Raw genomic sequence first — 24,649 nt, forward strand, 5'->3', positions numbered from 1 at the left:
AACAACCATTTTACAGACCAAGTCTGTGAAAGATTCAATCATTATTGAAGGCCTCCAATTAGGACATAAATTTCCTGCATAACCGCTATTATTAGAGATGTCTCTAATCCAAATGATGAAAACTATTCTTAATTCCTATATCAAGCGACTTCATCTTATATATAGAGTTAAACAAAATAATTTAAGTGCTTCTAACCTCAACCACAAAACATTGAAGCCAAAAAATGGTGAAGAAATCTAGTTGCTTTCTTACAATGTATCAAATCTCATTTGATTTTATTAACATAAACACAATTTTCAAAGAAAACATTTGAGGGACAAGAACTATGATACAGGAAAAATCAAAACAAAGAACCTTATTCATGACAGAAATGCATCAAAGGGGAATTTCTTAAAATTGAAGTTCACGATCATAAAGCAAAAACAAAGATCCGGCCTCATCAGCCACACTGCAGTTATTCATAACAGAAAGACCACATTCACAGGCCAACAAGTTTCATGCTTCACTATGAACATTCAAAGCAAAAACATTGTCACATTTACACTAAACATCTAAATAACTTCTAAACGCTCTTTGAACACCTTCAAGATATTAGAAAAAGTAACAATGCCAACTAAGCTCCAATCATCCTCAATAACCCACAAGTAATTCACTCTATTAGCAATTGCTTGCATCATCACAGCAATCAAAGAGCTCTTGGGATGACAAACTATAGCCTCTACATTCCTCACATACTTGGCCGAGTAGCTCGATGACCTTGCATACTTTCCGGACCGTGTCAAACTCCTCGCCGGACTGTCCTCATCAGATGAAGAGGAGGATGACATATCACCGGTCAAAGAAGTCAAAAGCGTAAACTCTTGTAGCAGTTTTTCCAAATTCTTTTCCTTCAACCTTGCCTTTACAACCCTAACTAGATCCTCTGGAGGGCGACCACAGTCAATGTAGGCCATCAAGCCCCCTGCAGACAAAGTTGTGATGGCGGCCGCAACCGTCTCATCACAACATGCAAGTGTGAAGGGTGATATCTCACCGATGAATGTCCCATCACCGTCGACAATTGCAACAGAAGTTTGTTGTGTGAGGGACTTTGAGATGGCTTCAACAGCAGAAGACGCCTGGGAAGAGTAATCAATGGAGAGCACATCCGAGCTGATAATATTGAGACGATCGATGGATTGTGCAGGGAGTGCACTGAAGCGGCCAATGGAACCAAGCAAGAACCTGATCACATCCTCTTGTGTTAACCAACAGAACTCAACACCGTTGTGGCTGTTGATTGTTAATGACTTCTGCTGCAGTTTTCTCCTTGAAAGGCCACCTTTTTTTGTCTGCAAAATTGGCACCACGAGATTCTGTGCCCCCTCAAGTATGAGATCAATGGCATCCAATAAGCTGTAACATCAAAATAACAAGGAGGGTAAGTTAACTAAGATTCTTAATCTTAATCATACTAAAACAAACAAAAAACATAACTTCAAGCTTCAAACATTAACTACAGATAAATAGTTACCCACCCCTTTCCATGTCAATCAATTCCACACTTCAAAACTTACCCCCCAAAAAATACAATTTCAAGTTTCATTTAGAAACATATGATTCAGGTAAAAAAAAAAACTAGTAACTTCTGATACATATTCCTCTTTTTTTAAGGATTTTCATATATATGATTCTATAATGTGTTTGTTAAGAGTTTCAATATTTACTATATTCTCAAAGATCAAAACTCATACTCAAAATCAAGGGCTCTATTCTCTCTTCTTCCATGTAAATCAAATACATTATAAATCCCTCAAAACTACAACAAATATCAAACTCCTGAAAGCAAATTTCAAATTCAGACAATTCAATGCATTATAATTAAAAAAAAAAAAAATCGTACTCAACAATTAAGTGTATGTTTGGTTCTGAGGTGACAATAATTGATTTTGAGATAATTGAATGTAAAATGATTTGTGTTTGGATACTTAAAAATGAGTTGAACCATAAATTTTGAGTGTAAACAACCAAACACTCAATAGAATCAATTTTATTGACAAAATCAATTCCACCTGACAACATGTCAAAATCAGATACAAAGTCAAATTATAAATCTCAGCTTCAAATAAAATCAACTCTCTTGAAAACTAATCAAACATGTCAAAATCAATTATACACCTCTATAATCAATTTGGACCGTTTAATCCAAATCAATGACAAACATTATTTGATAAGTATATAATTTAAGACATTCTTTTTTTGTTTGGTAGTGGCCGGGGTTTAAACCCCGAACCTTGCATATTTTTATGCATTGTCCAACCAACTGAGCTAAGCTCACGGGGACATAATTTAAGACATTCACTCTCAAATTAATAACCAAGATTATTTACGTGCTGTGATAAGTAATATTGCAAAAATTGAAAAAATATTAAATAAATGAATAAACAAATAAATGGTACCTAGATGAAGGTTCTAGATGAACAACAAGACCATCAACCTTATTCAAAACATTGGAAATTGAAGCCTTAAGAGCTTTGGAAGGACACAAAAGATTCTGTTCTTTGCACAGATAAAGAATAACATCAACCATACAAATTTTCCCAACACATTGACATTGACCGAATTCAGAGTGGTCACAGTTCCAAATACTGACGAAACTTTCGCCGCCGGAGCTACGGAGGACTTCAATTGCCTCAGCGACGGTAGCCGACGTTGAAAGCGACTTCAACGGCGGCTTACCGAGACAGAGATCAGATAACTCATGTAACAGAAAGAAAACTTCCATGCAAAGATTGAACGCGGCGGCGGAGAGAATCTCGAAACGGTTGTTGAAAATGTTGCAACAACTCGTTTTTGTTGAGATGAGAGAATTGAAGAAAATAAAAGCGTGTATTTATAGAGGAAAATTATATGGAAATAAGATGTTGTGGGTCCCTTATATTTTTTTTTTTAAATTGGAAAATAATATACACTTTTTTCTTTTTGGTGGAAGTGGGGCTCATTGTTTTACTTTGGCCAAAACATACTCCCTTGTTCCTTTTTAATTGTCACATTTTGACTTTTTACACAAACCAAGACAACAAATACTTTTACTACTTTTGATACAACAATTTATCTTTTTCTTATAATAATCTTAATTATTTAATACTTCATTTCATACATTTCTCTCTCTGCAATAAATATATAGGGGTAATATAGATAAAGTCACATTTAATGATACTTTGAACTTTGAAAACGACAGTTAATTAGGAACAAAAATTTTATGCAAAAGTGACAATTATAAAGGAACGGAGGGAGTAATAATTAGGGAAATGTTATCTTGTGCCCTCAAGGCACAAGTTAAGAAGCCAAAGAAAGAAATATTTTGTTGAAAATTGTGCATTCAATATTCTTGAAATTTGAAATCTTATCTTTTCAAGACAAAATTTATTATTTAATTCTATTTTTAGATTCTTAACATGTGCCATGAGGGCACAAGTTAACACTATCCTAATAATTAATATTTCCTTAGTACAAGATGTGTTTAAAAAACAATAGAGGAAAAAATCCAAAAAAAATAACAAAATTACATAGTGGTATACACAATATAAAGTGACGAGTTAGTCCAATAAGAGTGAAAATGTAAAAAGCAAATTAGATTTGAGATTTTTCAACCACCAAAGAATAAAGTTTCATGCCAACTGCTCCAAAAAAAAGTTGCTTGTGACAAAAAAAATCTATAAATGCGCTCTTTCTAAATGATTTAAATACATGCTAAGAAAACAAAATCGAATATTTCCCTAGTACAAAGATATGCTTAAAAATGGTAGAGAACAAAAAAGCCAAAAAAAAAATTCAAAAAAAAAAAGCCAAAAAAAAAAAAGTATACATACAAAATAACATATTGGTCTGCTCTTTATGTAAACAAGATCGAATATCCTTTATGAAAACATGTGCACCACCAAATTGTTACGCATGAAAGCCAATATCAGTTGTATGAATGGTAGAAATTCCAAATTATTGAAGTACAAGATTTCAAATATGACTAAAGAAATCACATTCCAAGAGATGATTGATTCCTTCTTCATGCATCCCCCAAACACAACAAAGAACTAGAAGGTATCACTCCTCGATGGATCAAGTTATCTTTTGAAGAAATCTTTTTTCTCTTTTAAGAAAGTAGGAATCCTCTTGCTAACAACCTATTAGACTATTATGTAAATATCTCTATAGTTAAGAATATCATTATTGTAAATTAAGTGTGAATTGATTAGTCATGAATGTAAATTAAGTGTAAATTGATTAGTATTGATTAGTCATGAATGTATAGGACTGATCAAACTTTGATTGTATATGTACAAACCAAAATGAATGGAAAGGCAAGGCCTATTATTCTAACACAACCCTTTATTCTAACACAACCCTCCACGCCAATAGCAACACTTTGTGAGGTGTTGCATTGTTTCAAATTATGTCTGATTGCTTATCATTATTGAGCCGCTCATTATTAGTGAGTAACTAATAAACACCTCTCGTACTTATTATAAAAAAAAAACATCAATTTTTAGTTTTATTGAATAATTGATGAATCTGACCTATATTATAGAGAAGATACATCAGTTATTCAATGATTGTAAAGAGAAAATTGTTTCTTAAAATGTCGATGCCTCGTTTTCTAACTCCAACAATAAGGTGGGAATAGACACGCATTAGAGACTCAACAGGAAACCATGTATACTAAAAAAATTATGTGGTGTGCACCCTTGTGCTCAATTGATGTGGAGAAGCATTGGGGTTACACCATGCAATTAAGTGGATACATGAACTTCAGCTCACAAATGTGGATTTTGAGGTTGACTCGAAAAGTGACTGATTATTTTAAAAGATGCAGGGGGGATATCACCGAGTTAGGTTCTATCATGGATAAAAGTACACAATTTTGTAAGTCCTAACGTGCATGAATGTTATCATTATTATACCTAAAAAACCAATGGCGCTTTTGAAATGGTACATAATTCTATTTTCTTTTACATGATTTGATTTTATGTCTAAATGTTCCTTTTTTTGTGTCCAAGTATACATCATTTACTTATAGCTGTGTTTGAGGTTATAATCTATAATATTATTTCTGACGTCAAAAAAAATCTATAATATTATTTCAATAATATCTTCTCTTCTTTTTACTTTCATCTATCAATTATGTTTTCTAAAAAAAATATCAATTAAGTTTATCTTCTACATTTTTTAATAAAATTAAATTATGTTATATAACAGCTATCAATTATGTTGGGCATTGACTATCTGTTTTTTCTTTTCTTGTTTCGGTTTTGCTTTTTGTAAATATTGTTTATGACTCTTTTTTTTTTGAAGGAATTGTTTATGACTCTTTTATTCTCCTTTGGCAATCCTTGTGCTAGGAGGAACATTTTTGGTTGGTAATATATCTTATTTTCGCTTCTAAAAGAAATGTACTATTTGATATTTTTAAAAATAATATATTGTTTTGAGGAAAATGAACCCGCCGTATCTCTTAAAGTGGACTATCATGTTTAAGGCCTTTGGATGGAAAATGTTGTTGGAAGAGAGATTTTTTTTTTTTTTGAGTAAGAATATTTTTTTTGTTATGACATATTATTGACACGAAGTTTACATATGGTGTGTTCTCCCTTTTATCCAAATTTTAATTTTTTGCATTTAAGCGGTCTAAATTCTTACTATTGAATCAGTTTACTGTTTTTTTTTTTTAAAGATGAATCAGTTTACTGTTGGTAGGAAGAGAAGTATTTTTTTTTTAAAGATGAAATACTGTTGATATTTCATGCCTCTAACATGATTAAATTAAATTAATTCCTCTTTTTTTTTCCTCTTGTAAGTATTTTTCCAAACATATTTTTTATAATTCAATTTTTCTTGAGTAATTCATATATTTTATACAGCAACAAAAGTTAAATATTAAATGGAAAAATTATTAAATATTAATAATAAAATAAATTGATGACGCTTATATGTGAGATCCACTCAAGTACTCATAATCGATTTCCATGAATTACATCGTGGATACTCTTATGTGCATGTGGGAAGTAGGCGTAGTAAGTTGTGATCATTTATACTTTGACCAACAAAAAAATGGACGATAGCTATAACCTTCCATCATAGAAAATAATGCAAAATAGCAGCAGATCTGACAAGAATTTATTAATAATTTAAGGTACTATCTAACAAACATTTGTACGAAAATAATACTTTCTCATGGCTAAAGAGACATTATTAGAGAAACAACATAAATAAAAGGGGGCTTTTATGGTGAAGTTACTTTTGTGACTTTTTTGGAAAAGTCGCTTATGTGGCTTAATTGGAGAGTGCCACGTAGATGTCTTTTTAAATCGGTTATTTGGAAAAACGATTTTAAAAAGCTTTTGTTTTAAGAAAAAAGATATTTTTAATTTCTTTTTTATTATTGTTTTCATTTTTATCCTTTAGGATTGTGTTCCTGGCTCTGATACCAGATTTGGAGTGGGGTTTTTTGCGGATTTTTCTCGAGATTCTTTTAGAAGTTTCTCGATGTTATCTAAACCTTGAAAAGGTTGTAGAAGTATTTTTGCTCTTTTTCTTTGAATTTCTATCTTTTGGATAGAGTTGTTAATGGAATTTTCTTCAATTTCAATTTCTAGATCTTCTATTAGATCTATATGCGTTTTCATTAAAGATTGAGCTTTATACATTATTTGTTTGAATGTTATTAGATCATAATACCATTCTATATCACTTACTAGATGTTGCAACCTAGTTTTAAATAACATTAATTCTTCTTTTAATGTTAAACCAGGCATTTTGACTTTTTATAGTCTTTGATTAATTTTATTAACCTGTATCGATAAAGTTTTTATAGAATCATGCAGATCCTTAAGCTCTTTTTCTCTGCTTATTTCGAAATCCTTCCTAGGAGGTTCGAATGAAGTGTTATTTAAGGATGAGGCATCATCTTCAAATATATTTTGAGAACTTAATGGTTTATTAAAATCTGTCATTCGAAGACTTTGGCTTTTAAGCAATGGTTTTTCTGTTTCTTCAAACAGATTCTTTTCTGCTTTTATTAAGGAAAAGCTATTTCTTGCGAAATTTTTATAGATTGGTGATTCTAGAGAAACTAATGGTTTAAACAACTCATCAATATGAATTGTATCTTTTCCTAAGAATTCTATGCTATGATGTGAATTACTCAGAGCATAATTAATTCTATAATAAATTGTAAAAGGATGATTACCTTCTTTCATGAATTTTGGATTTTCCATTTTATAATGAAAAACTATGGATCTATCTAGATCTATATCTTTTAGGGATAATCCTATTTGTAAATTTATATCAAATTTTATTTTTCCATCTTTAAGATTACATTTTCCTTTTGCAATCATTGCATGGTTTTTATCTAAAATCCTAGAGTCTTCTAGGGCTATTTCTAAAGGTGAATTAATACCTTTCATGAAGGTACTTTTGATTAAGAATTGAATGGTTGATATATGAATATAACCAATTTTTCTTCTTTCGTTTTCGGAAAACGTTTCAAGTCTCTTTATGATTTGTTCTTTGTTTATTGTGGATATAGCTATTTTCCCATTAGTTGTTTCAATAGGAATTGCTTCTTCTCCTGTTACTATTCCAAATTTCAGAATATTTTTTCTTGAAAGAAATTCTCTCAATTTACTAAATTTTCTTTTAAAATTTTCTTCAGCAGTTAAAGATAAATCTGTTTCTTCTATTTTATTATCTATTATGCTATCAGCATAATAACTAGATGTTCCTTCAAAATATGAAATTTCAGTCATGTTTAATATGCAATAAAGTCATACCTGATTATTTCTTCAGAAATATGGTTGATTTTGCTTCAGCAATTTGATTTTTTCAGCAGTTTTTTCTGCTTGTGTTGAGTTTTTCCCAACTCAGGGCGAATTCCTCCAGAGTATTACCTCAAGAATTCTCAACTATAGTGTTTTACCACTATAGGACCACTAGTTCTTAAAACTAAGAGGCAAGCTCATATCAAACTGATATAACTTATATTGCTTCAATTCATGGTAAATACAAATGAGCTTCGAGGCCCTTATTTATAGGATGAGAGACTCACAAGTTGGCCTTCATAATTGGCACAACGTCCCTTTCCTTTACAGGACACAAAAGAAATGACAAGACAAAAAGAAAAAGAAAACGTAGAAAAATATGTTACATAATTGCCTTAGAGATAAGGCTTATCTCTGAATGGGTCTCATGCCCACTAACTTTCTACATTTTCTTCGTTATTTGGTGATATGTCACTGTCATACAACGATTCTTTGTCGGCCACGTTTTTCATGTCCTTTGCGCACCACTTGCATTGGTGTCCTTTGTATTTTTGAAAGTGTCGGCAACACTCTTGTTGGATTGGGTCGGGTAAACGGCCCAAATCTGCTTCAAGCCCACTAAAGTTTTCTTCAAACTTTAAGATTTGCTGAAGATGCTCTTCTCTTGCTTGTTTTCTTGAATCACTATAGACTAGAAAACTTTCTTTTGCAGTAATTACCCTGAAGTTTGGTAATTTTACTCCAAATCTGATGAGGGTATCATAGAATTTTTCCATTTGATGCAGAAAACATTCTGGTCTTGGATCCACATCTCTTCCATCATTTGTTGGATATGAATGATTTGAAATACCAATCTTGACTAAGTGTCTGGCTTTAATAACTTCATCGTCTTCAAACCATGGATAAGTTGAAGTAAAAGATAAAAAGAACTCTTTACCTTTTGCAAAGTTATTGTTGAATTTATAAGCGATATCGCCTATATCTTTTGGAAGAAGTTCTAATTCATGGATCTTCTTTCCTGTATCTTCTTGAAGATACATTGTTTTAATCATTCCACAATCACAGAATGATCTTACCAATTCCTTGCCTATGCCTGGAACTGTTACAGCTTTAACTTCTATCCCATTGTTGCTAGGATAAAAACATTATGCTTTTAATTCTTCTGAATAGTTGGTTAGCCATCTCCAGTTTTTGTAGTAGTCTCCAATGGTGACTTCTTTGACGAACTGTCTTTCTCCATAGATAATTTTATCTACAGATATTTTCTTTTTAGTCTCCATTTTTGATGGTTGGACTATACTACCTGCTATTGCGACTTCCTTGTAAACAGCGTTGTAGGCTGCTTTTGCTTTCTCAAGAGTTTCATAACCCTTGTATCTGACATTTTTGCCTTGTGTATGAAGTTTTGTGGTTTCCCAGTTTTGGTAGATACCTTTCATGGGTCCATCAAAAATTACATATGCTTGCTTTTTGCCAAGTTGACTATCAATCTTCTGGCTTGTTTGTTGATCAATGGATTCTTTTTCTTTTCCATTTTTTCTTTCATCTTCTTCGACTTTGTCAGCCCAAGATGTTTTAGGTAATTCTGCAAGGACAGTTGTTGGGTTTGTTGAGGATTCTTTTGTTGGATTCCATCCATTTGGTTCTATTGACTCAATTGGGATTTTTGACTCTTTTGGAGCTGAGTATTTTACATAGTAGTTATATTTTCCAGAATCTTGTCCTAGTAGATCCCAGTTTTCAGTATTTTTGGATTCTGAAACTGTTGATGTTTCTTTTTTGCATAGTTTTTCAAGGTTTTGAATTGTTAATATCATCTCCCCCTCTTCAGAAAGAAGAGTTTCTAGACGATTTTTTGCAGAGGCAATTTGCTCCTGCTTTTGCCTGAGAGAATTCTGTAATGTCTTTATAGCTGCTTCCATTCTCTTGTTAATGCATCTGCAAAGCAATTCTTTTCAGATTTTATATATTCAATATATGGGTGAAACGGCTGGAGTTTCATCTGCCATCTCACAAGTCTTCCATATTTATAATTGACTCGAAGGTCATATTTCCAAAATCCGGTTACATATTTGGAATCTGTTCTTAATAAAAATCTGGTTGGAATTAATTCCATTTGCCATTTTGTTAAAACTTTAACACAACTTAATGTTTCTAATTCATGAATTGGGTACCTCATCTCAGTATCTGTGAATGATCCTGAAACATATTTACAAAGTAAAAGATCTTCATCTTTTATCTTATTTTTAATATTTTCATAAGAATAATCAATCTTAGTATCTTTTGATACTAATTTTTCTGATAAATCAGATCGTTTGTCCAATTTCTCTTTCGAGCTACTAGACTTAGCGTACTGGGTTGCTCCAGTATCTTTCATTCCTTGTTGATGGGTTACATCACCAACATAGTTTCCCGAATCATCAAGATTCAGTATCGCTTTACCATTAGGTAGAGCTCTCATACAACCTGCCCAGGTTGTTTTATCAGCATCAATCTCAACAATTAAAAAATCATTCTCTGTTGGATTGTATAAGCTGGGTAAAACTTTAATTTTTCTTTTAATAGTTTTTACAGTTAGAGTATCTTGTTCAGTCCATGACCATGGAACTTTCTCAGATATCTTTTTCTGTAAAATCTTTCTTTCAGTTGCCAAATTTTTGAAAAATCCTTCATTGGCAATATAATTCAAACATCCTAAAAATCTTTGAATTTGTTTTCGGTCTTTCAATTCATCAGGGAAAGCTTGAATCTTTTCCTGAACATGTGGAGATAAATCGAGGGTGCCATTTTCTTTAAAAATAAGGCCCAAATACTCAATTTCTTTTTTGGCTAATTGTGATTTCTTTTTTGAAATAACAATTCCCTTTTCTGAAATTCTGTTTAAAACAATTTCTACATCTTTAAGATGTTGTTCTTTAGTTCCTTTTGTAAAAACTAAAATGTCATCAATATATGCCAAACATATATGTTCTAATCCTCTAAGAGCATTATCCATAAATCTTTGGTATATAGATGGTGCTTGTTTTAGTCCAAATGGAAGAACATTCCATTGGTAGTGTCCTTGTGGACATGAAAAAGCTGTTAAAGGCTTAGTTCCTTCTGAAAGTCTAATTTGATAGTATCTTGATTTTGCATCAAAGGATGAAAACCAATCACATCCTTTTATTTTCTGCAAAATGTAATCCTTTCGTGGTAATTTATAAGAGTCTCCGATTGTAGCATCATTGAGTTTCTTATAATTTATCACCATTCTAGCCTTTCCTCTTTTTATTTCATTGTGATTTGTCACATAAAAAGCGGGTGCCGAATGTGGACTTGCAGATGGAGTAATTAACTTCTTTTCTTGAAGTTCTTTTATATCCTTTTGAAATTCTAATTTATCTTGTACTGAATAAGGCATTTTGTATTTTACATTAATCTCCTTATTAGGATCTCGTAATTTAATGGTAACAAGTTCATGATTTGTATTTTTCAGATTATCTAAAGGATCTTCTGAACATACAGTATCAAGTTTTTGTTCTATTTCTTCAAGATTTAAAAAGAATTTTCCTTCCTCCCAAATACTCTTTAGGTTTATAAGATTTTCAGAAATTAACTGAATAATCTCATTTCTAGTTAAAATTTTTGTTGTTATAACTTTTGTCTTTTCTTTGGGGTTTGCTAAATTTTTCCAAAGCAAAGAAATAGTTTTGACATTTTGCACAAACGGTGCATATAACTTTAAAAAGTTATTTCCAATGATTAAATCTAATCCTGAATCATGGAGATAAATTGTTGGTATGAAAAATTCATAACCTTCTATGGTAATTGAAATGTCTCTCAAAACAAACCATATTTGATGTTTTGATCTATCTGCAACAATTATTTCTTTGGGTTTTTCTAACCTTTTCCAATCTCTTGATATGCTTCGTTTTCCGAAACATAATGTTGCGCCTGTATCTAAATAGGCTAAAATTTCTTTCTTTCGAAGTTTTATTTTGATAAAGGTAGCACTCGGATTTCCTTTACTCAAAATCTTGGTTTTGCTCATCTTCGGAATCTGTACAAAGTTCATAGAAACTTTGTTGCTCCCAATCAGAATCTGAATCTGATTCTACTGGTTCATAACCTATTCTATAGATCATGTTTAAAACTTGTTTCTTCTCTTTAGAAACTTTCTTTGGACATTCATTAGCATAATGTCCTGTTTCATGGCATAGCCAACATGTACTTGATTTTTTACCTTTAGGACAGGTTTTATTTTTTCTAGGGTACTCCCTTTTTTTTCTATAGAATCTTTTCTTCCTATGTTTCTTTTTATCATAAGAAAATCTTTTAAATTTCTTTCTTCTAGGATATTTTCTTTTTCTCCTAGTTTTTTCACAACCATATGCTCCAATTTTCCCTTGGATTTTATCGCAGCACATTCCTATTTGTGCATCTCGTTTTGATTGTTTCTTTAGGCACTGTTCTTGCATCCAATTTCTAAGAATAGAAATTCTAGCTCCTAAAGTATCTTTAACCTTTCCTGAGGAAACTGCACTATTAAATTCGGTTTGAATTATTTGGGACATTGCCATAGGTAATTTTTGGTAAAATAATTCAACAACTTTTTGGTTTTCTCTGGTATCCTTATTTAAGTTATAATATAATTGTGAAAACTCACAAATATAATTTTCTATATAACAAGGATTACATATGGATAAATTCATTATTCTCCATAATTTTTCAGTATCAAATGCGATATTTGAATCTACCGTATCTTGCCATCCTTTGAATTCATTTAAAAGCCATTCAAAGATTTTATTGATCATTCCCATACTGCTTTCTGCAGTTTGTTCTTCTTCAGGTTTTTCAGCCAGAAATTTATATGCATTACCTTCTGTTCTACACAAAAGATAATTAAAAATCTGTTTTGGGCTTAGACCTGATAAGTAGATTTATTACGTATTTTAATTAAGTTATTTAGTTTAATTCTATTTAGATTTAATTAGATTCTATGTGTTTTTATTTATATTTAAGAGCTTTTTACTTCAAAGAATCCAATATTATATTTCAGGATCAAATATATGATTTGCAAGGCTTGGAGCTAAAGAAAAGGGATTTGGAGCACAAAAATAGGAGATTTCCAAGATTTGGGACCGAAATATGCACTTGAAGAAATCAGAATTCGCTCCCCCAAGTCAGTGAAGGGCGCACGGCCCACGCCTGCAAGGCGCACGGCCGTGCGCGATTGCCAGCATCCCTTTTAGCTGCTTTTTTCTCCGAATAGCGGTTTTCTACGCAGCCTGCTTTGACGATAAAGCCCATGGATCTTCAGAGAATATTCCTTCAGTTATTTCTTAGGGCTTAAGTCATTAGTAGGCTATAAATAGAGAGCTTGTTCTCCTTGTTTTATCATCTTGAATTCTGAATATTGTATTGTGACAGAATACTATTTCTCAATAAAAGTTCTCGTTTTTATTCAATTGTTCTTATTATTTTCTTCTTATTCATTCATGGCAACACCAACCATGAGTGAGTAATTCCCTTAGACCTTGGGATTGTTGGGAGAGTCCTATGGCTTGATCCAACAATCCTAATCCGAAACCCTAGTTTATGTAACCCTACTTTTCCTATCTAAATTCACCGTTCTTCACAACGATATTAACAAGTACCAAACTTTGGATGCGAACGCGGAGGGTTAATACTTGTTAATTCGTTACCCTAGTTATTAAGGTGATGAATCGAACGAAGAAGTCTTAATAACCGAACAAGTGAATTTAGACAAGGATTGCGAAGCATGAGAATAGCCTAGTGAACCTTGGGACTTATAGAATCTCGTACAATCAAGGATCTTAATATAGGAGTTAGCCATGAGAATAGGTCTAACACCTTGAGAGACACACTCCCCGGATATCGAACGAAGAAGGGGATAGGCTTTAGAGAGATTCGTCCTTAGAAACTAGGATTTACATAAACAAGGATTAGGATTAGGATGTTAGGTCAACCATAGGATGAACCAATAATCCCTAGGTTGCCTTTAGCTATTGTTTTCAACCGTCGTTTAGATTACCTTGAAACCCTAATTATCGATTTCTCCCTAACCTTTACTACTTTTGATTGGAATTTAAATAACTCCCTGTGGATCGATACTCTCTCTTTATTACTACTACGGTAAACCCGTGCACTTGCGGATTTACGGTAACAAGTTTTTGGCGCCGTTGCCGGGGAGTTGACCAAATTCCGATCAACTTTGGTGACGGTTAGGTTTTCTTTCTGTATTTACTTTCCTCTTGTCTTTATTTCCTCTAATCGATTTCTTCTTGTTCTTTCTGACTTTATGATAGCTTGCAGCCATGGCAGACAATCGTACCCTCAAGGAGTACGCTACTCCTTCAACGGAAGAGCCGACGGCTATCATAGTTTATCCACCCGTCGAAGGGAACAACTTTGAGATCAAGCCTGCACTTTTAAACCTTGTGCAGCAAAACCAATTCTCGGGATCCCCCGCTGAGGATCCCAATCTACACATCTCTACTTTCCTTAGGCTTAGTGGAACCATTAAAGCCAACCAAGAAGCCGTCAGGCTACACCTTTTCCCTTTCCCCCTTCGAGATAGAGCGAGTGCTTGGTTCCACTCCCTAGAAAGGGGTTCCATATCCTCATGGGACCAAATGCGACAAGCCTTCCTTGCTAGATTCTTTCCAACCTCCAAAACCGCTAGAATGAGGGACCAAATAACTAGGTTTAACCAAAGGGATGGAGAGTCTTTATACGAAGCTTGGGAACGCTATAAGGAGATGTTGAGAGTTTGTCCTCACCATGGTCTAGAACAGTGGCTCATAATCCACACCTTTTACAACGGTCTTTTGTATAATACCAAACTAACCGTTGATGCAGCTGCAGGTGGAGCAATCATGAATAAAAATTATGCCGACGCCTATGCGCTGATAGAGGATATGGCCCAAAATCATTACCAGTGGACAAACGAAAGGGTCAACACTGCTGGAGCATCATCAAAGAAGGAAACAGGTGTGCATGAAGTCTCTTCTTATGATGATTTGGCTGCTAAGGTAGAGTCACTAACCCTTCAACTTGATAAAATGAATGTTAATGCTGTTTCTCCTTCTCCTTCTTGTGAGTTATGTGGAATCGTTGGTCATAATGGCAATGAGTGCCAGCTGGGAGGTGTTGCTTTCACCCAAGAGCAAATGAACTACGCCCAATACCAAGGTATTAGGCAAGGGCAAAACTTTTACAACAGAAACTCTTTTGGGCAACAAGCAACACCGCCTAGCTACGGTACCAACCAAAGGGCACCCCAGAAATCTAAGTTGGAACTCATGATAGAAAATTTTGTCCTAGGACAAGAAAAACTAAACCAAGAGTTCAAGCAACAAACCGAACTTCTGAAGGAATCCCTCTCCACACTCTCCTATAGGGTAGATTCTATTGCCACACACAGCAAAATGTTGGAGACTCAGATCTCCCAATTGAACCAACAAGTCTCTTCATCCTCTCAAGTCTCTAGAGCCCTCCCAGGCCAACCTGAGACTAATCAAAAGAGCCACGTGAATGCTGTTAGCCTTGTGGAAGAAAAATCTTTAGGAGGACCCATCTTAGATATCCATGTCATTGAGAGTGAAGCGGTTAGCGATGCTAGGGTAGAAAGCAAAAACCCTATGACCCTAAAGTTTAGTAGCAAGATGAACCCTTCCCCACAAGGACTAGCCAAGCATAGTAAGAAAGCACAACTCCAAAGGTTCATTGAGATAATGAGAGAAATATGTGCCAAAATCCCATTCGTTGAGGCCTTGTCCCGAATTCCTCTTTATGCAAATTTTTTGAAAAATATTTTGTCTAAAGGACGCAAAGAGGATAAGGAGACGCTGGCATCACCTAAGGAGAGTGGCGACATTTTTCTAGAGAGATCAACCCGAGAATACCGTTATCCCGGTAGTTTTTCCATCCCTTGCACCATAGGGAAGGAAAGTATAAAAAACGCTAGGTGTGATCTAGGGGTTAGCATAAATCTAATGCCCCTATCTCTCTTTAAGAAAATTGGGGTAGGAAAATTAGAACCGGCGGAGCATACCTTAGTATTGTTTGACCATTAAACCGTTGACCCAGCTGGCTATGTTTCAAATCTTCCGGTAAAAATTGGAGGCACTATCATACCGGTTGATTTTATGGTTGTTAATGCGAAGGAAGACCCCCAATTTCCAATCCTTTTTGGTTTTCCTTTCCTTGTGGTCTCAGGTGCTTTTATTGATGCGTTGAATGGTAGGATCGTGTTCCATATGAATAATGAGAGGATGGAGTTTGAATTAGGAAACCACCTGAAGGAAATCTCTCCTTCCTCCATCAAGGCTGAGTATGAGATGAGAGAACGCTACCTAGCATCAACCACACAAAATGTTGTGTTCGATCCTATCTGAGGGTCCCCTCTTATCGTCAAGCTAATGACGTGAAAAGAGCGCTTCGTGGGAGGCAACCCGCCTATTTTTACCGCTTTGTTTTCGTTTGTTTTGTGTTGTTTTTACTTGTTTTGTAGGTACATGTCCGATATGATGTAGAAAACTTGAAAAAATTTTGACCTAGAGGACCAGAAACAGGCGCACTGCCCACGCCTCAATGCGCGTGGGCGTGCGCGATTTTTTTGGAAAAAATTGCCCAGCCAGAACAGCAAGGTCCGCACGGCCCACGCCTCCAAGGCGCACGGCCGTGCGCGACTTTCCCCTCCCATAAACATCAATTTTTCATCTTCTTCCCATTCAAACCACACAAAAACCTCTCTCATCCAACTTCTCTCTCTAAACCTCCATTTTTCCTCAACCTTAAACCTCACATATCTCCATCAAAACTCCACCAATTCACACAAAACTTTCACCCAAACCAATCCATAATCAATTCCAAAAACAAACACCCAAACAAAATCAATTTCCATCCATCCAATCCATTAACCCCAATTTTCGTATACCCCATTAACCTAAACCAAAAACCACAAATTTTCCAACCAAATCCAACCAACCACTCAAAAACCTTACTTCCAACGTATACCCATCACAAAAACTCGGTCAAAAATGTCTTCAAGCAAGCAAGGGAAGGAAGCATCACCAAGGTTCCATGGCATCAAATTTAAGAACTCCGAGCAAAGAAAAAGGTATAACAAACTTCTCTCTCGACCTTTATTTCCGAATCGTTATCCTTGTTTCTTTGCTATGTTGGACCTAGGTATAAAAGAGCAAGTAGAATCGTTAATTGAAAACCTAGGATGGTCCGGCTTGATGAGAACTTACCCGGGGTATGAAAACCTTGTCTATGAGTTTTTAAGTTCATTTTGCTTCATAAAAGATAAGACAAAGTCGGACTACCCCCAACATAAGGTCTCGTTTCGGTGTTTAGGTACTGACTATGACATGACTTTTGATTACTTTTGCCAAACCATGGGTTTCGCCGATGCGGGGCTCATCCATGATTCAAATAGTCAATACTCAAAACCCGTGAACTATGACCCTGAAGCCTTTTGGACCACAATCACAGGCTTGAATAACTACGTTGCTAGGTCCAACAAAGCTAGTGCTATCCAAAACCCTGTCCTCCGTTACTTTCAAAGAATTATGGGATGCACTATCTTCGGTAGGACGGACTTACATAGAGTTAGAGCACCCGAGCTCTTCATTCTTTGGGCTGCACTTAATAATCACCCCGTGAACACATGCTACTACTTACTTGATCACTTATCCTCTATCACCAAGAGTGATAGTGTGATTGTTGCCGGTGGTATTATAACATGCATAGCAAATAAGTTTGGGGTAAGACATGCAGGACTCAATAGGATAGAGGGAGACAACACTTTGAGCAAGCACGATCTTGTGCAAATGAACTTTATCCGAAATGAAACCGATATAGGGACCTTTGAGTTTCGAGGCAGCCGAGGAGAAACATTGATTATTTTGCCTAACCCTGCCCGCACCGACATAAATGTGGCAGGAAATTTGTTGTATGTTGTTAATCCTCAGGTACCCGAAGATGATGAAGATGCAAGTGAAGAAGGTGCTGACCTGCCTAATGAAGCCAGAACACAAATGGATGATGAGCAATGGAATTGGATGCAAAGTGAGCTCCAAAAGATCAACACCAATCAACAACAATTTGGTGAAGAGTTCTCCGGTATGCAAGAGGAGGTGCAAAGAACAAACCAAAGGCGTGAGGAGACCCATAATGCTCTTCTAGCAATGCAAGAATATCTCAACGCCCGATATCCTCCGCCGGGGAACCAATAAAAATGTGAGCTTTCCTCTTCCTTTCTCTTCTCCTCTCTTCCTCTCTTCCTTTTTTGTTTTCTTTATGCATTGAGGACAATGCTTCTCCCAAGTATGGGGGGAGCCAATAAAGTGTCTAGGTAGTAAGAGTCGTAGTGTTTCAAACTCCCTTGAATTTTTATCTTTTGTTTTGTTTTATTGCGAAAGGCATGTAATCGGCTAGATAGTTTTCTTGTTTTAATTGTTAAATATGACATAATCTTTTGTTAAGTTCTCTTCCAATATAGGCTAGATAATGTTCATGTTGTGTACATAAAAATAGCTTCTTGTTGCCTTAAGTTTTTCCAATAGACCCACATTGATTCTAGGTGAACAAAACTTCTCCAATGAGAAAATTCACAGTGCATCCTTTGAGTAAGTGTATGAATAGGTATTTTAAGGACCAAGTTCTAAGTTTAATGGTACATGGACCCTTTAAAGTCTCTAGGAGTAAAAGTAGTATAAGCTTGTGTGGGGAAATTTAATTAACTTTATTTAACGTTGAAATAATATGGGGGGAAGCATGATTTTCACTTTTTCACTAAGTTGAGAACACCGCCGGAGAATGGAAGGAAGGGTAGTGTACTCGAACAACTCCTACGCGAAGGATGGTACCTCCTTAGTGATTGTATAGCTTCTACAAACTTCTGGAAAAAAAATAGAAAGAAAAGAAAAAGAAAAAAAAATTTATGAAAGAAGTTACAAACTACAGCACTACTTAGGGTGATTGCCGGAGTAGTGGAGGAAGGAGTGAGTCCCTCTCCGACTTCCTATGAAAAGGTGATATCCCCTAGGCATCTGTAGCCCCAAAAGAGACCAATAGAAAAGAAAAATATGGTCCACAATTTAAAATTGAACCAACTTAAACTTAATTCCCACCTTGCTTATATGGAATGAAAATGAGGTTTTTCTCGGTTGATGTACTGTTGGGGTTAGAACCTGTTTCCTCATAATACTTGTTTATACAGGAGCAAAGGGGATGCACTACACACACACACTCACTTAGTTTCTCTTGTTGGGTTGAATAGGAATCATAAGGGGCTCTTGAGGTTGTGATTAGTGTATGCTTAGGACAAGGCCTTGGAGGGAACATGTGTTTTAATTTTGTCATATACTTAAATGTTTTCTATGCTGCTGTGTCTATGCCTTTTGCTTGAGGACAAGCAAAGATTCAAGTGTGGGGGAGTTTGATAAGTAGATTTATTACGTATTTTAATTAAGTTATTTAGTTTAATTCTATTTAGATTTAATTAGATTCTATGTGTTTTTATTTATATTTAAGAGCTTTTTACTTCAAAGAATCCAATATTATATTTCATGATCAAATATATGATTTGCAAGGCTTGGAGCTAAAGAAAAGGGATTTGGAGCACAAAAATAGGAGATTTCCAAGATTTGGGACCGAAATATGCACTTGAAGAAATCAGAATTCACTCCCCCAAGTCAGTGAAGGGCGCACGGCCCACGCCTGCAAGGCGCACGGCCGTGCGCGATTGCCAGCATCCCTTTTAGCTGCTTTTTGCTCCGAACAGCGGTTTTCTACGCAGCCTGCTTTGACGATAAAGCCCATGGATCTTCAGAGAATATTCCTTCAGTTATTTCTTAGGGCTTAAGTCATTAGTAGGCTATAAATAGAGAGCTTGTTCTCCTTGTTTTATCATCTTGAATTCTGAATATTGTATTGTGACAGAATACTATTTCTCAATAAAAGTTCTCGTTTTTATTCAATTGTTCTTATTATTTTCTTCTTATTCATTCATGGCAACACCAACCATGAGTGAGTAATTCCCTTAGACCTTGGGATTGTTGGGAGAGTCCTATGGCTTGATCCAACAATCCTAATCCGAAACCCTAGTTTATGTAACCCTACTTTTCCTATCTAAATTCACCGTTCTTCACAACGATATTAACAAGTACCAAACTTTGGATGCGAACGCGGAGGGTTAGTACTTGTTAATTCGTTACCCTAGTTATTAAGGTGATGAATCGAACGAAGAAGTCTTAATAACCGAACAAGTGAATTTAGACAAGGATTGCGAAGCATGAGAATAGCCTAGTGAACCTTGGGACTTATAGAATCTCGTACAATCAAGGATCTTAATATAGGAGTTAGCCATGAGAATAGGTCTAACACCTTGAGAGACACACTCCCCGGATATCGAACGAAGAAGGGGATAGGCTTTAGAGAGATTCGTCCTTAGAAACTAGGATTTACATAAACAAGGATTAGGATTAGGATGTTAGGTCAACCATAGGATGAACCAATAATCCCTAGGTTGCCTTTAGCTATTGTTTTCAACCGTCGTTTAGATTACCTTGAAACCCTAATTATCGATTTCTCCCTAACCTTTACTACTTTTGATTGGAATTTAAATAACTCCCTGTGGATCGATACTCTCTCTTTATTACTACTACGGTAAACCCGTGCACTTGCGGATTTACGGTAACAAGACCTTTTAAATCACTATCTAACTGTATTTGGATAGTATTTTTATTATACCAGCTTCTTATGGCTTGAACAAGATTGTCAACACAATCAATATTTAGAATTCCACTTCCATCATTTACACTATGTTTAGGAATATAATTCATAGGAATTCTTTGGTATTTAGCTTGGGAAAATTCTCTATGGAACTCTGTATTCCAATTATAAGAGGGTCCTCTTTTTGTTCCTGAGCTTTCGCCCATTTCTAATTGTTCTATTTTAACGAAATTTCCATCGTCTTTTGAATCATCATCAGAACTAAAGTCGTAGACAAAATCTTCTAGATCTTTAGGTTCAGGTTCTTCCTTAATGGAATCTTTTTCACTTATGTCTAAAGTAGCCATAAGTTGGTCTAATTTTTCGAGTTGATACTCTATGTTTTCTTCTATACTCATCTTTTATAGTTAGCAAATAAGGTTTTTTCTTCGATTTTTTCTTTATTCTTCCCCCCTTCTTGAAGAGAAAGATGTTGTTTACAACAATTTTTTATTAGATAATTAATCATATCAGTGATATTGTTTAACTAAGGATTAAAAGAATGATATATATGAGGATATTTATGGTTCTCATTTTTATTGTAACACGGAAAATCTTTTTCCATATTTACCCAAGTTTCATGGGGTCTTTCTAATCCTTGCTCATAATCCTTTGTAAACAAACCATTTTGCTTATAGATTTGAGGTAAGGTTTCAAGAAAAGAAATTTGTCGTTCAAATCTCTCATTTAATTTCTTGGTTTCGTCAAGCAAAGCCTTGACTCTGGTTGTGAGTGTATTGTTTTCTTCACTCATCTAGCTAATTCTTTAAGTTTATCCCTTAAATCTTGAGCTAATCCTTTATATTCATTATACAAAAAATGATCTTCATTTTCATGGCTTTCATATAAATATTTATTTAAAAAATATTCAGCCGTTGTATCACACCATCTAATTTGTGCTTTAACTAGTGTAATATCTTGATAGTTTGGACATAAAATAAAGGATTGTAAAATACACTTCCCTGTTGGTCATTTAACAAATTCCATTATTTTATTTTTAGGCTTTTTAAGTCGGTTTTTTGAATAAACTGATTTAAAATATTTGACTTTATTGGAAAAGTCATTTAGGTGACTGCACCGTAGAATTTCCTTAAATAAAATAGACAAAAATAACCATTTAGTCTTCTTAAATATTCACCAAATTTGTTTTGTTTGATAAGGTGTTGTGGTGATTAACAGCTGATTGCATATCAGATCGATCGACAAGCCGGCATCTCAACATATTCCTATAGGAACTAACTAGGAATATATTCTCGATCATATGCTTTTATCAACTTGCACAATATATTAATGTTTCTTCCCTGTCATCAATTTGACAAATTGAGTCAAAAAGAACGTATACATACCATAGTAAACAAAATCAAATTTGCATACTAGCATATTTGTGACTTGTGAGTGACCAACAACAAAAACAATAAGATCTAGAAGCGCCATTGAGTGAAAAAACTAAAATAAAGCACAACTCATATTATTTTAAAAGTGAAGTGCTAATAAACATTGGTTAAAATAATACATAATTTTCGACATATTTTTTTATTGGTTAAAATTTACAAGTGTCGCCAAATTATATAGGTCAGAAGTAAATTTGATGAGATTCATATGAATTTTGAGCCAATAAAATAGAGTATGGTGGTAACACATAATAACATTTTAATCAATAACAGCACGTGCACTATTAATTCAAGTATGGTAAAAAAAATCTCAAGGAGCCAACATGATAATTTAATTGATGCAAAGAGAAACATTTGTCCACACTTTTTCATATAATATATTTGCCCAAAAACTTGATAAAGAATATGCATTAACAAGTGACATTACTCACCCTCAAAAAAAAAAAAAAACAAGTGACATTACTCCAGCTAATGTTCACGTTACTGATTAATTATTAACCCTTATTTATAATTTGTCATGCGTGATGGTGACTGATGACAGACATATTATAAGCAAGAAACATGTACAATATATGTAAATGTAACTGGCTCTCACGAACTTTAGATATACAAGAATAAACGAAAATCTTATACCTAGCATGTTTAAACAAATAGATGCATCTAAAATTTAAACTTGTTAAGATCTGTGATATAACGTGTATAAATTATTTTACAAAAAGAAATAATTCTCAATTTATCTTGTTGTATTCATATTTCATAATTGAAACCCAAACAAATGTATTTATAATTATTTATAGCAATTTAATCTAACTTACCTACATGTTAAATGGACGGTCCGGAGAGGAAGATATTGATGGCTAACCAACTACATGCATGCCATGCGTGGTACGATATAATAATTTTTTTTGACAATAGGTACGATATAATTAATTAAAATCCGCTTAAACGGATTACTCTATTATTCATATTATTTATGCTAAATAAAAGCAAAAATCTTGTACCAAAAAAAAAAAAAGCAAAAATCAAATGTGCACAAAATAGCTCAACTAATAAGAATGTCGAAATTGTTAGGTTGAATGAAATTATGATAACAAACAAAGATCCTAACCAGCATAAGGAGTGTTAAGAAAGGACACAAAAAGTACATTGAGAGGAATGGAGGGGAGGAGTTTGGAAAAAAAAAAAAACAAGTGGAAAAAATAAATGACATTGAGAGGAGAAGACTTTGGGGTTTCATAATACAAAATCCTCCTCATTTGATGAACTTAAAAATTGTATTCGAGGAGAGTTTACGGGGTTTTAGAAGGTTTACAGGAATTTTTCAAATGTAATTTAGGTAGTTATAATATTCTTAAAAAATTATTAATTTATCATTCTCTAAAAAATTACTCTTTCAAAAAATGTGAATAAAATTATGTATTAATTTTGCGCAACAAGGCTTTGTTTGAGAGTTTGAAGTAAACAATTATAGCATAATAAATTTCAAATAATATAAAATACATAAAATTATGTTTGAGATCTTTTAAGTTTGACCATATTTACAATTCGGCCCTTTAAAATATGCAAAATTATGTTTGCATAAATTATGTCTTTGTCCTTTACAGAATAATATCATTTCTCTCTTTTCACTTTCTATTCAACCAAAAAAAAAAAAAAAAAAGAGTGAGACTCATTTCTCTCTTTTCTATTTCTATTAGGTTTCTCTTGCAGTAAACAATTAATCAAATTTCTACCTTAAAAAAATAATGTATCCAATCAATCATGAATGAACCAATAATTAATTATGCTAATTTAGTTATTTTTAGGGACTTTACTAAAAGAACTTTACTAAATTAGTAAAGTTCTTTTATTTATTAATTATTATTTTTTGCTACAAAAGAGTGTCCTATTTTTAATTTGGCACAAAATAAACAATTGATTATAAGATGAAAAGAACATATTAATTTAATCTTTCTCTTTTTTTCACGCTATTTCTCAGCTCTTTCTTTCTTCAAACTATTTTCTTACAACGAAACATAATGGATAATACACAAGCAATATAATTTATGAGAATAATTTTGTAAAATAAACATTTTATTTTTTTCCATTTTGGTTAAGTAGTTTAGTAGATAGATGTTACACTTTTTAAGTGGGAATAAGTAGAGAATCACATGTTCAAACTCGTGTCCTACGTAAACGAATATCCACCAGCTGAATTATGTTCATGAAAACGACATTTTCGTCTATTTATTACATAAAAAAATGTTAACAAGTGCCCATGAAATACTCGTTAAGAAGTAAAAATAAAGTGTCTTAAAAATTATGCATTCAACACTTTAAAACAAAATTAATTTCTTCTTTCTAAAACTTATCATTTATCCCTTTTTTTATTTCTTAACAAATATCCTTAAAATATTTGTTAGCATAATCTATATTAATATGTGTGTAAAAATTTTAATCTACTTCAATTTAGAAGGGGTGGAGTTATAAGAATATATTTGATCCAAACAAAATTGTTTTTTCCTATATTTCACTTTCGATCAGATCACTTTTTCTATATCTTCTCATGTAAAATGAGTGTGGCTGTATAAAAATAATAGGGGTAATAGTCATTTTAGTCCCTGAATATGTAATGATTAGTCATTTTAGTTCTTCATTGTATCAAAATTTCAAAATAGTCTCTGATTGTGCATTATGTT

General features: G+C 33.7%; 3 protein-coding genes and 1 non-coding gene across 4 annotated transcripts; 1 reads left to right on the forward strand and 3 right to left on the reverse strand.

Moving 5' to 3' along the window:
* Positions 1 to 372: 372 nt before the first annotated feature.
* On the reverse strand, positions 373 to 2,843 carry LOC146949792 (CBS domain-containing protein CBSX5-like). The gene is made up of 2 exons (XM_085745773.1): positions 2,440 to 2,843; positions 373 to 1,396 (listed from the first exon to the last, which is right to left on the reverse strand). Exons 1-2 carry the CDS (start codon positions 2,763 to 2,765, stop codon positions 553 to 555), a joined length of 1,170 nt encoding a protein of 389 aa, XP_085601899.1. The 5' UTR covers positions 2,766 to 2,843; the 3' UTR covers positions 373 to 552.
* A 3,955-nt stretch (positions 2,844 to 6,798) lies between these two features.
* Positions 6,799 to 7,782, reverse strand: LOC146949793 (uncharacterized). Its single transcript, XM_085741532.1, has 2 exons — positions 6,981 to 7,782; positions 6,799 to 6,905 (listed from the first exon to the last, which is right to left on the reverse strand). Exons 1-2 carry the CDS (start codon positions 7,780 to 7,782, stop codon positions 6,799 to 6,801), a joined length of 909 nt encoding a protein of 302 aa, XP_085597658.1.
* A 6,695-nt stretch (positions 7,783 to 14,477) lies between these two features.
* LOC146949794 (small nucleolar RNA R71) lies at positions 14,478 to 14,584 on the reverse strand. Its single transcript, XR_015029505.1, has one exon. It is a non-coding gene; the product is annotated as a small nucleolar RNA R71 (small nucleolar RNA).
* Positions 14,481 to 16,193, forward strand: LOC146949795 (uncharacterized). The gene is made up of 2 exons (XM_085748566.1): positions 14,481 to 15,711; positions 15,886 to 16,193. The coding sequence occupies exons 1-2, from the start codon at positions 14,481 to 14,483 to the stop codon at positions 16,191 to 16,193; spliced, it is 1,539 nt and encodes a 512-aa protein (XP_085604692.1).
* The last annotated feature ends 8,456 nt before the right edge of the window (positions 16,194 to 24,649 follow it).

The sequence above is a fragment of the Medicago sativa genome, chromosome 2, assembly GCF_051527215.1.
Source record: "Medicago sativa cultivar Bolivia chromosome 2, Bolivia_mono, whole genome shotgun sequence".
Classification (NCBI taxonomy): Eukaryota; Viridiplantae; Streptophyta; class Magnoliopsida; order Fabales; family Fabaceae; genus Medicago; species Medicago sativa.

Excerpts from the sequence above, each read along its gene's own strand:
- LOC146949792 (XM_085745773.1), bottom strand. The coding sequence starts at position 2,765 with ATGGAAGTTTTCTTTCTGTTACATGAGTTATCTGATCTCTGTCTCGGT. Across the intron at positions 1,397-2,439 it reads CATCTAGAACCTTCATCTAG|CTTATTGGATGCCATTGATC; the intron begins GTACCATTTATT and ends TTGATGTTACAG.
- LOC146949795 (XM_085748566.1), top strand. The coding sequence starts at position 14,481 with ATGAGGGACCAAATAACTAGGTTTAACCAAAGGGATGGAGAGTCTTTA. Across the intron at positions 15,712-15,885 it reads CCGAGAATACCGTTATCCCG|CTGGCTATGTTTCAAATCTT; the intron begins GTAGTTTTTCCA and ends CCGTTGACCCAG.
- LOC146949793 (XM_085741532.1), bottom strand. The coding sequence starts at position 7,782 with ATGACTGAAATTTCATATTTTGAAGGAACATCTAGTTATTATGCTGAT. Across the intron at positions 6,906-6,980 it reads CCAAAGTCTTCGAATGACAG|CTCCTAGGAAGGATTTCGAA; the intron begins ATTTTAATAAAC and ends CTTCATTCGAAC.